General features: G+C 32.8%; 1 protein-coding gene across 1 annotated transcript in view; it reads right to left on the minus strand.

Moving 5' to 3' along the window:
* Nucleotides 1-12,718: 12,718 nt before the first annotated feature.
* Nucleotides 12,719-15,457, minus strand: part of LOC136038981 (uncharacterized) — a gene marked incomplete at its 5' end in the record, with an annotated part of 30,431 nt that continues 27,692 nt past the window's right edge. The window contains 2 exon segments of the mRNA XM_065722500.1: nucleotides 12,719-12,802; nucleotides 13,418-13,630. Of these exon segments, the coding sequence (XP_065578572.1) occupies nucleotides 12,719-12,802; nucleotides 13,418-13,630 (297 nt within the window).

The following is a 15,457-nucleotide window of genomic DNA, read 5'->3' on the forward strand; positions in this document are numbered from 1 at the left end:
TATATATCTATACTAGCTGTTGGGGTGGCGCTTCGCGCCACCCCAACACCTAGTTGGTGGGGGCGCTTCGCGCCCCCCCCAAGCCCCCCCGCGCGCGTAAGTCGTTACGCGCCATAATAGTTACGCGCCATTGTAGTTGTGTCCCTATGTCCCACCTGTGAATATAGATATATATATATATGGTTTTAACTACGTAAAACTTGCGAATATACAACATTCTTTGCTGTCCCATTGTCTTTGCATATAAATAGATTGTCAGGTTATCCCCTGTTTCCCCCGGTGTCCCCGTTGTAGTTGTGTCCCTGTGTCCCGGTCGTCATTTATATTCCCTGTGTCCCGGGTCCCGGTCATCATTTGTATCCCGGTGTCCCGGTCTGTATATACATTCGTTTTTTAGTTTTGTTTTTCTCCTTTATTTTTTTCCTTTTTTTTTCTTTTTTTAGCTTATTTAGATTTTTAGATTTTAGTTTTTTTTATTAGTTTTTAGTTTTTATTTCTTTTTAGTTTTTTTGTCCCGGTCGTCATTTATATCCCCCTGTTTCCCCCGGTGTCCCCGTTGTAGTTGTGTCCCTGTGTCCCGGTCGTTATTTATGTTCCCTGTGTCCCGGTCGTCATTTGTATCCCGGTGTACCGGTCTGTATATACATTCGTTTTTTAGTTTTGTTTTTCTCCTTTATTTTTTTCCTTTTTTTTCCTTTTTTAGTTTATTTAGATTTTTAGATTTTTTAGTTTTTTTATTAGTTTTTAGTTTTTTTTTTCTTTTTAGTTTTTTTGTAGTTTTTACCTTCTTTTTAGTTTTGTTAATTTTTTTTTTTACTTGTGTCCTGGTCGTCATTTATACTCCCTGTGTCCCGGTGCTTTGTTGATTGCTAATCGAACATTCCTTTTGTCCTGGTCGCTTTCTCTTTGAGTGTCGTCATTTATTTTTTTCTTTTTTAGTTCTTTTAGTTTTTACCTTTTTTAGTTTTTTTTTAGTTTTTAGTTTTTTTAGTTTTTTACCTTTTTTTAGTTTTTTTAGTTTTTTAGCTTTTTTAACATTCCTTTTGTCCTGGTCGCTTTCTCTTTGAGTGTCGTCATTTATTAGTTTTTTTCCTTTTTTTTTAGTTTTTTATTGGTTTTTACCTTTATTTTAGCTTATTTTTCAGTTTTTTCCTTTTTTTAGTTTTTTTTTATTTTTTATTTTTTTTAGTTTTTTACCTTTTTTTAGTTTTTTTAGTTTTTTTAGTTTTTTAGCTTTTTTACTTTTTTTATTAGTTTTTAGTTTTTTTTTGTAGTTTTTGCCTTTTTTTAGTTTTTTCAGTTTTTTTTAGTTTTTTTATTGGTTTTTACCTTTATAGTTTTTTTAGTTTTTTAGCTTTTTTATTTTTTTTATTAGTTTTTAGTTTTTTTTTGTAGTTTTTGCCTTTTTTTAGTTTTTTTCAGTTTTGACGTCACCTAATCCAGTTTTTTCAGGTGACGTCACCTGACACATCCATCCATCCATCCACAGACAGACAACTTATTTTTATATATATATATATATACTAGCTGTTGGGGTGGCGCTTCGCGCCACCCCAACACCTAGTTGGTGGGGGCGCTTCGCGCCCCCCCCAAGCCCCCCCGCGCGCGTAAGTCGTTACGCGCCATAATAGTTACGCGCCATTGTAGTTGTGTCCCTATGTCCCACCTGTGAATATAGATATATATATATATATGGTTTTAACTACGTAAAACTTGCGAATATACAACATTCTTTGCTGTCCCATTGTCTTTGCATATAAATAGATTGTCAGGTTATCCCCCTGTTTCCCCCGGTGTCCCCGTTGTAGTTGTGTCCCTGTGTCCCGGTCGTCATTTATATTCCCTGTGTCCCGGGTCCCGGTCATCATTTGTATCCCGGTGTCCCGGTCTGTATATACATTCGTTTTTTAGTTTTGTTTTTCTCCTTTATTTTTTTCCTTTTTTTTCTTTTTTAGCTTATTTAGATTTTTAGATTTTTTAGTTTTTTTTATTAGTTTTAGTTTTTATTTCTTTTTAGTTTTTTTGTCCCGGTCGTCATTTATATCCCCCTGTTTCCCCCGGTGTCCCCGTTGTAGTTGTGTCCCTGTGTCCCGGTCGTTATTTATATTCCCTGTGTCCCGGTCGTCATTTGTATCCCGGTGTACCGGTCTGTATATACATTCGTTTTTTAGTTTTGTTTTTCTCCTTTATTTTTTTCCTTTTTTTTTCTTTTTTAGTTTATTTAGATTTTTAGATTTTTTAGTTTTTTTATTAGTTTTTAGTTTTTTTTTCTTTTTAGTTTTTTTGTAGTTTTTACCTTCTTTTTAGTTTTGTTAATTTTTTTTTTTTTACTTGTGTCCTGGTCGTCATTTATACTCCCTGTGTCCCGGTGCTTTGTTGATTGCTAATCGAACATTCCTTTTGTCCTGGTCGCTTTCTCTTTGAGTGTCGTCATTTATTTTTTTCTTTTTTAGTTCTTTTAGTTTTTACCTTTTTTAGTTTTTTTTTAGTTTTTAGTTTTTTTAGTTTTTTACCTTTTTTAGTTTTTTTAGTTTTTTAGCTTTTTTATTTTTTTTATTAGTTTTTAGTTTTTTTGTAGTTTTTGCCTTTTTTTTTAGTTTTTTGTCCTGGTCGCTTTCTCTTTGAGTGTCGTCATTTATTAGTTTTTTCCTTTTTTTTTTAGTTTTTTATTGGTTTTTACCTTTATTTTAGCTTATTTTCAGTTTTTTCCTTTTTTTTAGTTTTTTTTTATTTTTTATTTTTTTTAGTTTTTTACATTTTTTTAGTTTTTTTAGTTTTTTTAGTTTTTTAGCTTTTTTACTTTTTTTATTATGTTTTTGCCTTTTTTTAGTATTTTCAGTTTTTTTTTTAGTTTTTTATTGGTTTTTACCTTTATAGTTTTTTTAGTTTTTTAGCTTTTTTATTTTTTTTATTAGTTTTTAGTTTTTTTTGTAGTTTTTGCCTTTTTTAGTTTTTTCAGTTTTGACGTCACCTGATCCAGTTTTTTCAGGTGACGTCACCTGACACATCCATCCACACATCCACAGACAGACAGACAACTTATTTTTATATATATAGATATATAAAAATAAGTTGTCTGTCTGTGGATCTGTGGATCAGGTGACGTCATGTTTCTGTGTCGGCTGACGTCATGAAATTAGTTGTTGTCATTTTTGTTATGACGATGCTTAGTATATTGTAAAACACATTAATTTTTGTTAATAATATACCATTTAAAACACCAAAATGAACATGCTGGAGTAGTCACTCGGTGAGAGAGGGTGTCAGAACGGAGAATGAAGGTCCCAGGTTCAAATCCAGGTTAGGCTAAAAAAGGTAAAAAACTAAAAACTAAAAAAAAAAACTGAAAAAACTAAAAAAAGGCAAAAACTACAAAAAAAACTAAAAACTAATAAAAAAATAAAAAAGCCGAAAAACTAAAAAAACTAAAGAAACTAAAAAAAGGAAAAAAACTTTAAAAAACTAAAAACTAAAAAAAAACTAAAAAAAAAGGAAAAAACTGAAAAATAGAAGAGAAAAAGAAAACTAATAAAATTAAGAATAAAAATAAAAAAATAAAAAAGATAAAACTAAAAAAAAAGTAAAAAGAAAAAACGAAAAAAAACTAAAAAAGCTAAAAAAAAGGTAAAAACCAATAAAAAACTAAAAAGAAAAAAAGGTAAAAAACTAAAAAAAAATTTCATCTAAAAAACTAAAAAAAAACTAAAAAAGGTAAAAACTAAAAGAACTAAAAAAGAAAAAAAAACTAAAAAAAGGAAAAAAACTGAAAAATAAAGGAGAAAAAGAAAACTAAAAAAATATAAATAAAAATAAAAAAACTAAAAAGATGAAAACTTCAAAAAAAACTAAAAAGAAAAAAGAAAAAAAAACTAAAAAACCTAAAAAAAGGTCAAAACCAATAAAAAAAAACTAAAAGAAAAAAAAGGGAAAAAATTAAAAATTTATTTCATCATATACCAATTCAAAAACGAATGTATACCGGGATGACGACCGGGACACAGGGAATATAAATGACACAACTACAACGGGGACGCCGAGAGCACAGGGGGATATAAATGACGACCGGGACACCGGGACACAAGGAATATAAATGACGCCCGGGACGCTCAAAGAGAAATCACAGACTGGGACACTGGGACACAAATGACGACCGGGACACAGGGAATATAAATGACGACCGGGACACAGGGACATAACTACAAAGGGGACGCCGGGGTGCACAGGGGGATATATAAATGACGATGGCGACTCAGGGAATGGTCGATTAGCAATCACCATCAACAAAGCTCAAGGGCAATCATTAGAATCATGAGGTATAGATCTGAATACGGATTGTTTTCCCATGGACCATTATATGTTGCATGTTCAAGAGTCGGTAAACCTGACAATCTATTTATATGTACAGACAATGGGACAGCAAAGAATGTTGTATATTCGCAAGTTTTACGTAGTTAAAAACATATATATATATATATATATATATATATATATATATATATATATATATATATATATATATATATATATATATATATATATATATATATATATATATATATATATATCTATATTCATAGGTGGGACATAGGGACACAACTACAATGGCGCGTAACTAATATGGCGCGTAACGACTTACGCGCGCGGGGGGGCTTGGGGGGTGGGGGGTTTGCGAAGCGCCCCCACCAACTAGGTGTTGGGGTGGCGCGAAGCGCCACCCCAACAGCTAGTATATGTATAAAAATAAGTTGTCTGTCTGTTTGTGGATCAGGTGACGTCATGTTTCTGTGTCGGCTGACGTCATGTTTTCGACTGACGAAATTACAGACCGGGACATCGGGACACAAATGACGACCGGGACACCGGCACATAGGGAATATAAATGACGACCGGGACACAATGAATGTTCGATTAGCAATCACCATCAACAAAGCACCGGGACACAAATGACGACCGGGACACGGAGTATAAATGACGACCAGGACATAAGTAAAAAAAAATTAAAAACTAAAAAAAGGTAAAAACTACAAAAAAAATAAAAAGAAAAAAAAACTAAAAACTAATAAAAACTAAAAAAGCTAAAAAGCTAAAAAAAACTAAAAAAGAAAATAAAATGAAAAAGGAAAAAAAAAAGAAAAATAAAGGAGAAAAACAAAACTAAAAAAAAGAAAAAAAAACTAAAAAATGGTAAAAAACTAAAACCTAAAAAAAGACCAATTCAAAAACGAATGTATATACAGACCGGGACACAAATGACGACCGGGACACCGGGACATGACGACCGGGACACAGGGACACAACTACAACAGGGACGCCGGGGGATTCAGGGGGATATATAAATGACGATGGCAACACAGGGAATCGTCGATTAGCAATCACCATCAACAAAGCTCAAGGGCAATCATTAGAATCATGAGGTATAGATCTGAATACGGATTGTTTTCCCACGGACCATTATATGTTGCATGTTCAAGAGTCGTTAAACCTGGCATTCTATTTATATGCACAGACAATGGGACAGCAAAGAATGTTGTATATTCGCAAGTTTTACGAAGTTAAAAACATATATATATATATATATATATATATATATATATATATATATATATATATATATATATATATATATATATATACTAGCTGTTGGGGTGGCGCTTCGCGCCACCCCAACACCTAGTTGGTGGGGGCGCTTCGCGCCCCCCCAAGCCCCCCCGCGCGCGTAAGTCTTTACGCGCCATATTAGTTACGCGCCATTGTAGTTGTGTCCCTATGTCCCCCCAAGCCCCCCAGCACGCGTAAGTCGTTACGCGCCACATTAGTTACGCGCCATTGTAGTTGTGTCCCTATGTCCCACCTGTGAATATAGATATATATATATATATATATATATATATATATATATATATATATATATATATATATATATATATATATATATATATATATATGTTTTTAACTACGTAAAACTTGCGAATATACAACATTCTTTGCTGTCCCATTGTCTGTGCATATAAATAGATTGTCAGGTTTACCGACTCTTGAACATGCAACATATAATGGTCCATGGGAAAACAATCCGTATTCAGATCTATACCTCATGATTCTAATGATTGCCCTTGAGCTTTGTTGATGGTGATTGCTAATCGACCATTCCCTGAGTCGCCATCGTCATTTATATATCCCCTTGTGCACCCCGGCGTCCCCTTTGTAGTTATGTCCCTGTGTCCCGGTCGTCATTTATATTCCCTGTGTCCCGGTCGTCATTTGTGTCCTGGTGTCCCAGTCTGTGATTTCTCTTTGAGTGTCCCGGGCGTCATTTATATTCCTTGTGTCCCGGTGTCCCGGTCGTCATTTGTCAGGTTTACCGACTCTTGAACATGCAACATATAATTGTCCATGGGAAAAACAATCCATATTCAGATCTATACCTCATGATTCTAATGATTGCCCTTGAGCTTTGTTGATGGTGATTGCTAATTGAACATTCCCTCTGTCCCGGTCGTCATTTATATTCCCAGTATCCCGGTCGTCATTTGTGTCCCAGTGTTCCAGTCTGTAATTTCTCTTTGAGCGTCCCGTTCGTCTTTGTTTGATGGTGAGCTTTGTTGCCCCTTGAGCTTTGTTGATGGTGATTGCTAATCGAACATTGCCTGTGTCCCCGTCGTCATTTATGTCCCCCCTGTGCCCCCGGTGTCACCGTTGTAGTTGTGTCCCTGCGTCCCGGTCGTCATTTATATTACCTGTGTCCCGGTCGTCATCCCGGTATACATTCGTTTTCGAATTGGTATATGATGAAATAAATTTTTAATTTTTTCCCTTTTTTTCCTTTTAGTTTTTTTTATTGGTTTTGACCTTTTTTTAGGTTTTTTAGTTTTTTTCTTTTTTCTTTTTAGTTTTTTTTGAAGTTTTTATCTTTTTAGTTTTTTTATTTTTATTTTTTTAGTTTTCTTTTTCTCCTTTATTTTTCAGTTTTTTTCCTTTTTTTAGTTTTTTTTCTTTTTTAGTTCTTTTAGTTTTTACCTTTTTTAGTTTTTTTTAGTTTTTTAGATGAAATTTTTTTTTAGTTTTTTTCCTTTTTTTCTTTGTAGTTTTTTATTGGTTTTTACCTTTTTTTTTAGCTTTTTTAATTTTTTCCTTTTTTCTTTTTACTTTTTTTTTAGTTTTTATCTTTTTTATTTTTTTTTATTTTTATTCTTAATTTTATTAGTTTTCTTTTTCTCTTCTATTTTTCAGTTTTTTCCTTTTTTTTAAGTTTTTTTTTTAGTTTTTAGTTTTTTTTAGTTTTTTAGTTTTTTTAGTTTTTTTAGTTTTTGAGAGAAGGAGAATCTTTTCAAATGGCCCTAAGACGATTCTTAGCTTTTTTATTTTTTTATTAATTTTTAGTTTTTTTTGTAGTTTTTGCCTTTTTTTAGTTTTTTCAGTTTTTTTTTTAGTTTTTAGTTTTTTACCTTTTTTAGCCTAACCAGGATTTGAACCTAGGACCTTCATTCTCCGTTCTGACACCCTCTCTCACCGAGTGACTACTCCAGCATGTTCATTTTGGTGTTTTAAATGGTATATTATTAACCAAATTAATGTGTTTTACAATATACTAAGCATCGTCATAACAAACATGACGACAACTAATTTCATGACGTCAGCCGACACAGAAACATGACGTCACCTGATCCACAGATCCACAGACAGACAACTTATTTTTATATATATAGATATATATATTCACAGGTGGGACATAGGGACACAACTACAATGGCGCGTAACTAATATGGCGCGTAACGACTTACGCGCGCGGGGGGGCTTGGGGGGGGGGGCGCGAAGCGCCACCCCAACAGCTAGTATATATATATATATATATATATATATATATATATATATATATATATATATATATATATATATATATATATATATATATATACTAGCTGTTGGGGTGGCGCTTCGCGCCACCCCAACACCTAGTTGGTGGGGGCGCTTCGCGCCCCCCCCAAGCCCCCCGCGCGCGTAAGTCGTTACGCGCCATAATAGTTACGCGCCATTGTAGTTGTGTCCCTATGTCCCACCTGTGAATATAGATATATATATATATATGGTTTTAACTACGTAAAACTTGCGAATATACAACATTCTTTGCTGTCCCATTGTCTTTGCATATAAATAGATTGTCAGGTTATCCCCCTGTTTCCCCCGGTGTCCCCGTTGTAGTTGTGTCCCTGTGTCCCGGTCGTCATTTATATTCCCTGTGTCCCGGGTCCCGGTCATCATTTGTATCCCGGTGTCCCGGTCTGTATATACATTCGTTTTTTAGTTTTGTTTTTCTCCTTTATTTTTTTCCTTTTTTTTTCTTTTTTAGCTTATTTAGATTTTTAGATTTTTTAGTTTTTTTTATTAGTTTTTAGTTGGTGGGGGCGCTTCGCGCCCCCCCAAGCCCCCCCGCGCGCGTAAGTCGTCCCATTGTCTTTGCATATAAATAGATTGTCAGGTTATCCCCCTGTTTCCCCCGGTGTCCCCGTTGTAGTTGTGTCCCTGTGTCCCGGTCGTCATTTATATTCCCTGTGTCCCGGGTCCCGGTCATCATTTGTATCCCGGTGTCCCGGTCTGTATATACATTCGTTTTTTAGTTTTGTTTTTCTCCTTTATTTTTTTCCTTTTTTTTTCTTTTTTAGCTTATTTAGATTTTTAGATTTTTTAGTTTTTTTTATTAGTTTTTAGTTTTTATTTCTTTTTAGTTTTTTTGTCCCGGTCGTCATTTATATCCCCCTGTTTCCCCCGGTGTCCCCGTTGTAGTTGTGTCCCTGTGTCCCGGTCGTTATTTATTTTTTAGTTTTTTACCTTTTTTTAGTTTTTTTAGTTTTTTAGCTTTTTTATTTTTTTATTAGTTTTTAGTTTTTTTGTAGTTTTTGCCTTTTTTTAGTTTGTTTTTTAGTTTTTTAGCTTTTTTATTAGTTTTTAGTTTTTTTTGTAGTTTTTGCCTTTTTTTAGTTTTTTTAGTTTTTTAGCTTTTTTATTTTTTTTATTAGTTTTTAGTTTTTTTTGTAGTTTTTGCCTTTTTTTAGTTTTTTCAGTTTTGACGTCACCTGATCCAGTTTTTTCAGGTGACGTCACCTGATCCACGATCCACAGATCCACAGACAACTTATTTTTATATATATAGATAGTTTTTTTTTTACTTATGTCCTGGTCGTCATTTATACTCCCTGTGTCCCGGTGCTTTGTTGATTGCTAATCGAACATTCCTTTTGTCCTGGTCGCTTTCTCTTTGAGTGTCGTCATTTATTAGTTTTTTCCTTTTTTTTTTAGTTTTTTATTGGTTTTTACCTTTATTTTAGCTTATTTTTCAGTTTTTTTCCTTTTTTTTAGTTTTTTTTTATTTTTTATTTTTTTTAGTTTTTTACCTTTTTTTAGTTTTTTTAGTTTTTTTAGTTTTTTAGCTTTTTTACTTTTTTTATTAGTTTTTAGTTTTTTTTTGTAGTTTTTTGCCTTTTTTTAGTTTTTTCAGTTTTTTTTTTAGTTTTTTATTGGTTTTTACCTTTATAGTTTTTTTAGTTTTTTAGCTTTTTTATTTTTTTTATTAGTTTTTAGTTTTTTTTGTAGTTTTTGCCTTTTTTTAGTTTTTTCAGTTTTGACGTCACCTAATCCAGTTTTTTCAGGTGACGTCACCTGACACATCCATCCACACATCCACAGACAGACAACTTATTTTTATATATATAGATATATATATATATATATATATATATATATATATATATATATATATATATATATATATATATATATATATATATATATATATATAAGTTGTTTGTCTGTGTGTCTGTCTACTGACGTCATGTTTGTGTGTCGACTGACGTCATGTTTGTCGACTGACGAAATTACAGACCGGGACATCGGGACACAAATGACGACCGGGACACCGGGACATAGGGAATATAAATGACGATCGGGACACTCAAAGAGAAAGCAACCGGGACACAAGGAATGTTCGATTAGCAATCACCATCAACAAAGCACCGGGACACAAATGACGACCGGGACACAGGGAATATAAACGACGACCGGGACACTCAAAGAAAAAATTACAGACCGGGACACCGGAACAAAAATGACGACCGGGACACAGGAAAACAACTGCAACGGGGACGCCGGGGGGCACAGGGGGATATATAAATGACGACGGGGACACAGGGAATGTTCGATTAGCAATCACCATCAACAAAGCTCAAGGGCAATCAGTAGAATAATGCGGTATAGATCTGAATATGGACAATTATATGATGCATGTTCAAGAGTCGGTAAACCTGACAATCTATTTATATGCACAGACAATAGGACAGCCAAGAATGTTGTATATTCGCAAGTTTTACGTAGTTAAAAATACATGTATATCTATCTAAATTCACAGGTGGGACACAGGGACACAGCTACAATAGCGCGTAACGACTTACGCGCGCGCGGGGCCTTGGGGGGGCGCAAAGCACCCCCACCAGCTAGTTTTTGGGGTGGCGCAAAGCGCCACCCCTAGTATACGCTAGTATATACGCTAATATATATATATATATATATATATATATATATATATATATATATATATATATATATATATATATATATATATTCATAATAATATACAAAATACTAATATATGTTTATATATTCACCAAGTTTTTATCTTTATTGACAAATTTGGCTGACCCCAAACTAATATTTTATCCAAAAAGTGAGGAAATATCACTTGACGTTGAAGCAAAAAAAAAAAAAAAAAAATATCGAAAATAAATGAAACGTGAGCCTGCTTTACTCAGGTGTATTTTGTTTAGCTGTTCGAAGTAGCGTTTTGAACCACAGCCTATACGCAATTTTCTTCCTAAGCCACACTACGTGCAGGGGGCCCAGATTGGATCCGGAGATAAATGCTGGTGCATATTTGAAAAATAGCTTTTTTTGTTTTTTTAATCAAAAGATTAAAAAACTTCCCCCCCCCTATCGACAAGATTTCAAAAATAAATCTTAAAAAAAAAAAAAAAAATCCCCCCCACCTAAGTTGTCGTGAATTGAAACACCTGGTGGCTTGATGATTCCAATGCAAAATAAAACAATAAAACAAAAAAAAAATGCTCGCATTATGTCTGCCAGTATATCTATTAAATTTATGCAAACAGCCAAATAAGTGAGACTTGTGCCACCTGATTTCGTCTTTTCTTATGTCAAAGGATTCGGCGATAGATAACTTTTGCTTAAATATAAATCGTGTCCATCACCGGATTTTTTTTTGTAATAGATAATAGAAATCGATTTCCAACATCTACTAATGAGAAAAAGCAGGCAGTGGTCCTCTATTATAAATTCAATACGCAGTTTACCGAAATTTACCAAAATTTAATTTTGAAAGCTTTTTTTTAGGCTATATTCACAGCAACATTCATTTAATTACCAATCTTATTCGAAACGAAATCATAAAGATAAAAATAGATTTCCGGACCAAATTTCTTAAATATTTTGTAGAAACTAATAGAACCAGATGAAAGAAATTTCCTAAAATATCTAATATATTTAGCAGAAAGTTAAACGGCCTTCTTAGAGCATTAAAGAAAGTTTGTATGAAAAACGATTTATTACCATTAATGAAATAATTTATCTATATTAAAATAATGATATTTCATCAACAGCAAATTAATTGACTTAAATTTATTTGATCAAATTCAATAGAAATGTTTTATATTCAAGATATTCTAGACAATTAAAAAATTACACAAAACGTCCGCCAAAAAATTGTTCTTAATGGGTGAGTAATTTGCAGACGCAGCAAACAAGAATTCGATAATGAGATCATCAAATCATATGATCAAGAAATGTACCAACAATCACTAGTAACAAAAGCGAGATTTTGAAATTTTAGTTTCGTTGAGTATCAAGGACAGTGAAAACCTCCATCTCTGAATTAAATCATGTTACATTCTCCAGGTATGCAATTTGTTACAGTAATCTACAGATACGCAATGGAAGAATGAACCTAAGTGAGCATTTCTCATTATACATGAGGCCAGTAGGTTTAATTAAAAGGGTAAAAACTTATGGCATCAAACGATTTAAGAGAGTTTTTGTTTTCTTTAAAATTGTTATTATCTTTGAGACTGAACAGGTTGTTAATGTTTGAGTTGTTGCGGACAAAAAACATTGTCAAATTTAACCAACTTGACAATACTTTTATTTCCTTTGCTTAACATGGCAATATTCATGGATATGTGGTACTGTCCAAAGAACTTCATGATTTCAAAATAACCAAAAGATTAACTTAGAAAATGGCGATTTTTAGACATGATCAAACTTAAGATGCCTCAGGGGGAAAAGTGTTTTCATCTTATTGTCCTAAGTAATCGCACCAGGACCTATAAGGACACAGACATATAAAAAATAATGTAACGTATACTCTTTTACGAGAACCAGAGAAAACTTAAATGGACCCCTTTGTCTAAACCCACAATTTCGAACCCTCTTACCCCATCCCTCAAAGAAAAAAACCCATTCCTGAAATCCTTCGACTTGATTCCAAGCCAAATTCCCAGAACTATACAGAAATGGGTTACCATTTTAGTTAGGCCTGCAGACTGAGTTTATGACAGTTTATGATGGTTTATGAGTTTATGACGCTTGACTTCAGGCATCTGTTGCCTAATTTAACACAAATGTTTTTCAGATCCGTAATTTATTAATTGACTGGGAGTCACGAGAACTTGTCACTTCGATGACTAACTATATAATTAATACCATATCTAGCCATAACCATATGTTTAACTGTAAAAAATACCTAAACATATAATCTATTAACTATACATAAGAAAAGTCATGGGTATGGACAGGGCCAGATCGTGAGTATCTACAGAAGGGGGAGGAATTCTGTCATTTATTCAGTTTTCCTCAACGAAATTACCCGAATTGAGTTACTTTTAAAAATCTAGGGGGGCATTCCCCTCCAAAACTTGATGCCCCTAGGCATAAGTTCAGAAGTCAATCTAAAAACCGGTATTATATAAAAAAAATGGTGAGGACACCATTTCAAAACCATAGGAAGAGAAAGAAGCAAAGGGTAAAAATAGTGATGGGAAAAATTAAAAGAATTCCAAAAATAGGAGAACAGTGCCCTTTATTCTTAGTTCAGTATGCCCAACAAAAAAATAAACAGAAACAGGATATAAAACGATAGGTCTAAATGTACGTACTATATACAAAAAAAATTACCATAAAAACGAAAAGAGAGGAAAAACACAAAATTATTATAAGTAAAAACACAAAATGAAAGATAAATCAAATAGCTGGAATTTAAATAGATAAGGCGTGAAATAAGATAATGAATGCAAAAAACAAATAAGGTCTAGACTAGCATCAACTACAATAATAAAATGGTTTTATTAATTGAACTTACTGAAAACTTTTGTGTCAAAAGAGAAGTGACTCTTCTAACATAATTTATAGATTCCGTAGTTGTTTTTGTCCACCGTATGTGGAAGCCATCTATGACATACGTATTGACAATTGATTGTATTATAGATGACTCTGGCAATCCAAGATATTGTCGATTACCGTATTCTTCGACCAAGTATATTAGATTTTGAAGACCACAACGCTTAAGTCGAAACTGAAAAGGAGGTATGAAAGATAGATAGAAAAAAATAATGTAAAAAAAGAAATAAAGAAATTAAAGAAACATAACTTGACAATTTCGGGACAACTTCAAGGGATTTTCATGTTTTCTGACAAAAATAAATTAAATATTTACCTTAAAAAATACAGTTTTCTTAAAGAAGAAGAGGATTTTTTCGTTTAAAATGAGCAACATTTAAAAATAAACCCACAATAAGCAAAATGACCATTTTAATGAAATACTTTATTGAAAAAATGACATTACTTTTATTATCATATGTGAATTGTCCCGACAAGGTACACCAACCAAGATTAGACTTAGTATAAGTCTATTTATTTATTTAAAGAAAGCTCAAATTTTGAGCTTCCTATTTTCCCTATTTCCTGTTTTAGCTAATATTTATGTATACACTATATTTTTCGTATAATTTATGTTTTGGCAAACCGCCAGTCAAACGAGTAGGCTACTTAAACTATGCTTAGACAGTTCCTTTGGAAAACATATAACATTTCTTCCTCAAACTTTTGAAAGGCTCAAGTTTCAGAGCTATGCAAGACCACTACCATTGCTGTAGCTTCCATTATTCTAATCTTAACACTTATCTTCCTATTTTTCCAGACTTTTTTCAACTCACGCGCCTAGGCCTTGGCAACCCTACTTTTTATATCGTTACTGCCTCTGTTCGCAATATTTAGATCATTTTGATGGACTCTCCAAAGGAACACACCAAAGATTAAGGGAGAGCATGAAATCGAATGGGAGGTAAAACTCTCCAAGGCCTATGTTATGTAGGTGATTTAAGTGTCCAAGATATAAATGTTGTCAAAATAAATAAATTTTTAGAGGTTTTTAGAGTTCAAGGTGCAAGATTAGATTTGAAGATTAGACTTAAGAAGATTAAGCCACTTAAAATAGGAATAAACGAGGAATAAATGAAAGTTCAGGGTGCAAGAATAAGTATGAAGATTAATCTTAAGAATATTAAGCCGTTTAGACTAGGAATAAATGAAGATGAAGAGGTCGATCAAATGGAACCTAATCAAATGTTTGAAAAAAAGGCAAAACCCCAGAAAATTTTTTCTAGATTTCAAACAGATTACAGATTTAAGTTTTAGATTAATTTAAATTAAATTAATAAAGATTACAGATTTATTTGGCTCTTACCTCTCATTCTTTAAGGTATTAAATTTAAAAAAAACCTTTTTTCAGCTGAAAATAAGGAGCTACATTACAACTTAAAACAAAGAGAAATTATTCCATATCTAATATTCCTAACCTCTAAACCTAAAATATATTTTTAGAGGTTTTTAGAGTTAAGGGTGCAAGAATAAGTTTGAAGATTAATCTTAAGAAGATTAAGCCGCTTAGACTAGAAATAAATGAAGGTGAAGAGGTGGATAAAATGGAGAGTTTCACTTACCTGAGCAGTATTAATACTAAAGGTGGTTGATACAATGGAGATGTAAAAAGTAAAATAGCCAACGGCCAAAGCTGATTTTTTTTAGAAATGAAGAAAGTTTGGAAGAACAAAAAGATAAGCGTACGACATAAGAATAAAATATTGGAAGTAACGGTGATGACAGTGGTCAAGTATTGTTCTAAGAAGCGGGGACTTTGTAAGACGGAAGAGGATTCGTTAAATATTTAACAGAGAAAATGTCAGCGTAAAGTCCTGGGTTCACGTTTTACAGATCGTATTTCTAACAGAGAAATGTACGAAAAATGTGGTTCACTTTCTAGGGCTATAATAAGAACAAGGCTGAAATGACTAAAACAGATTTTGCGAATGAAAGAAACAATATCTAACTGAATTGGTTAAGC

The sequence above is a fragment of the Artemia franciscana genome, chromosome 18, assembly GCF_032884065.1.
Source record: "Artemia franciscana chromosome 18, ASM3288406v1, whole genome shotgun sequence".
In the NCBI taxonomy this organism is placed as follows: domain Eukaryota; kingdom Metazoa; phylum Arthropoda; class Branchiopoda; order Anostraca; family Artemiidae; genus Artemia; species Artemia franciscana.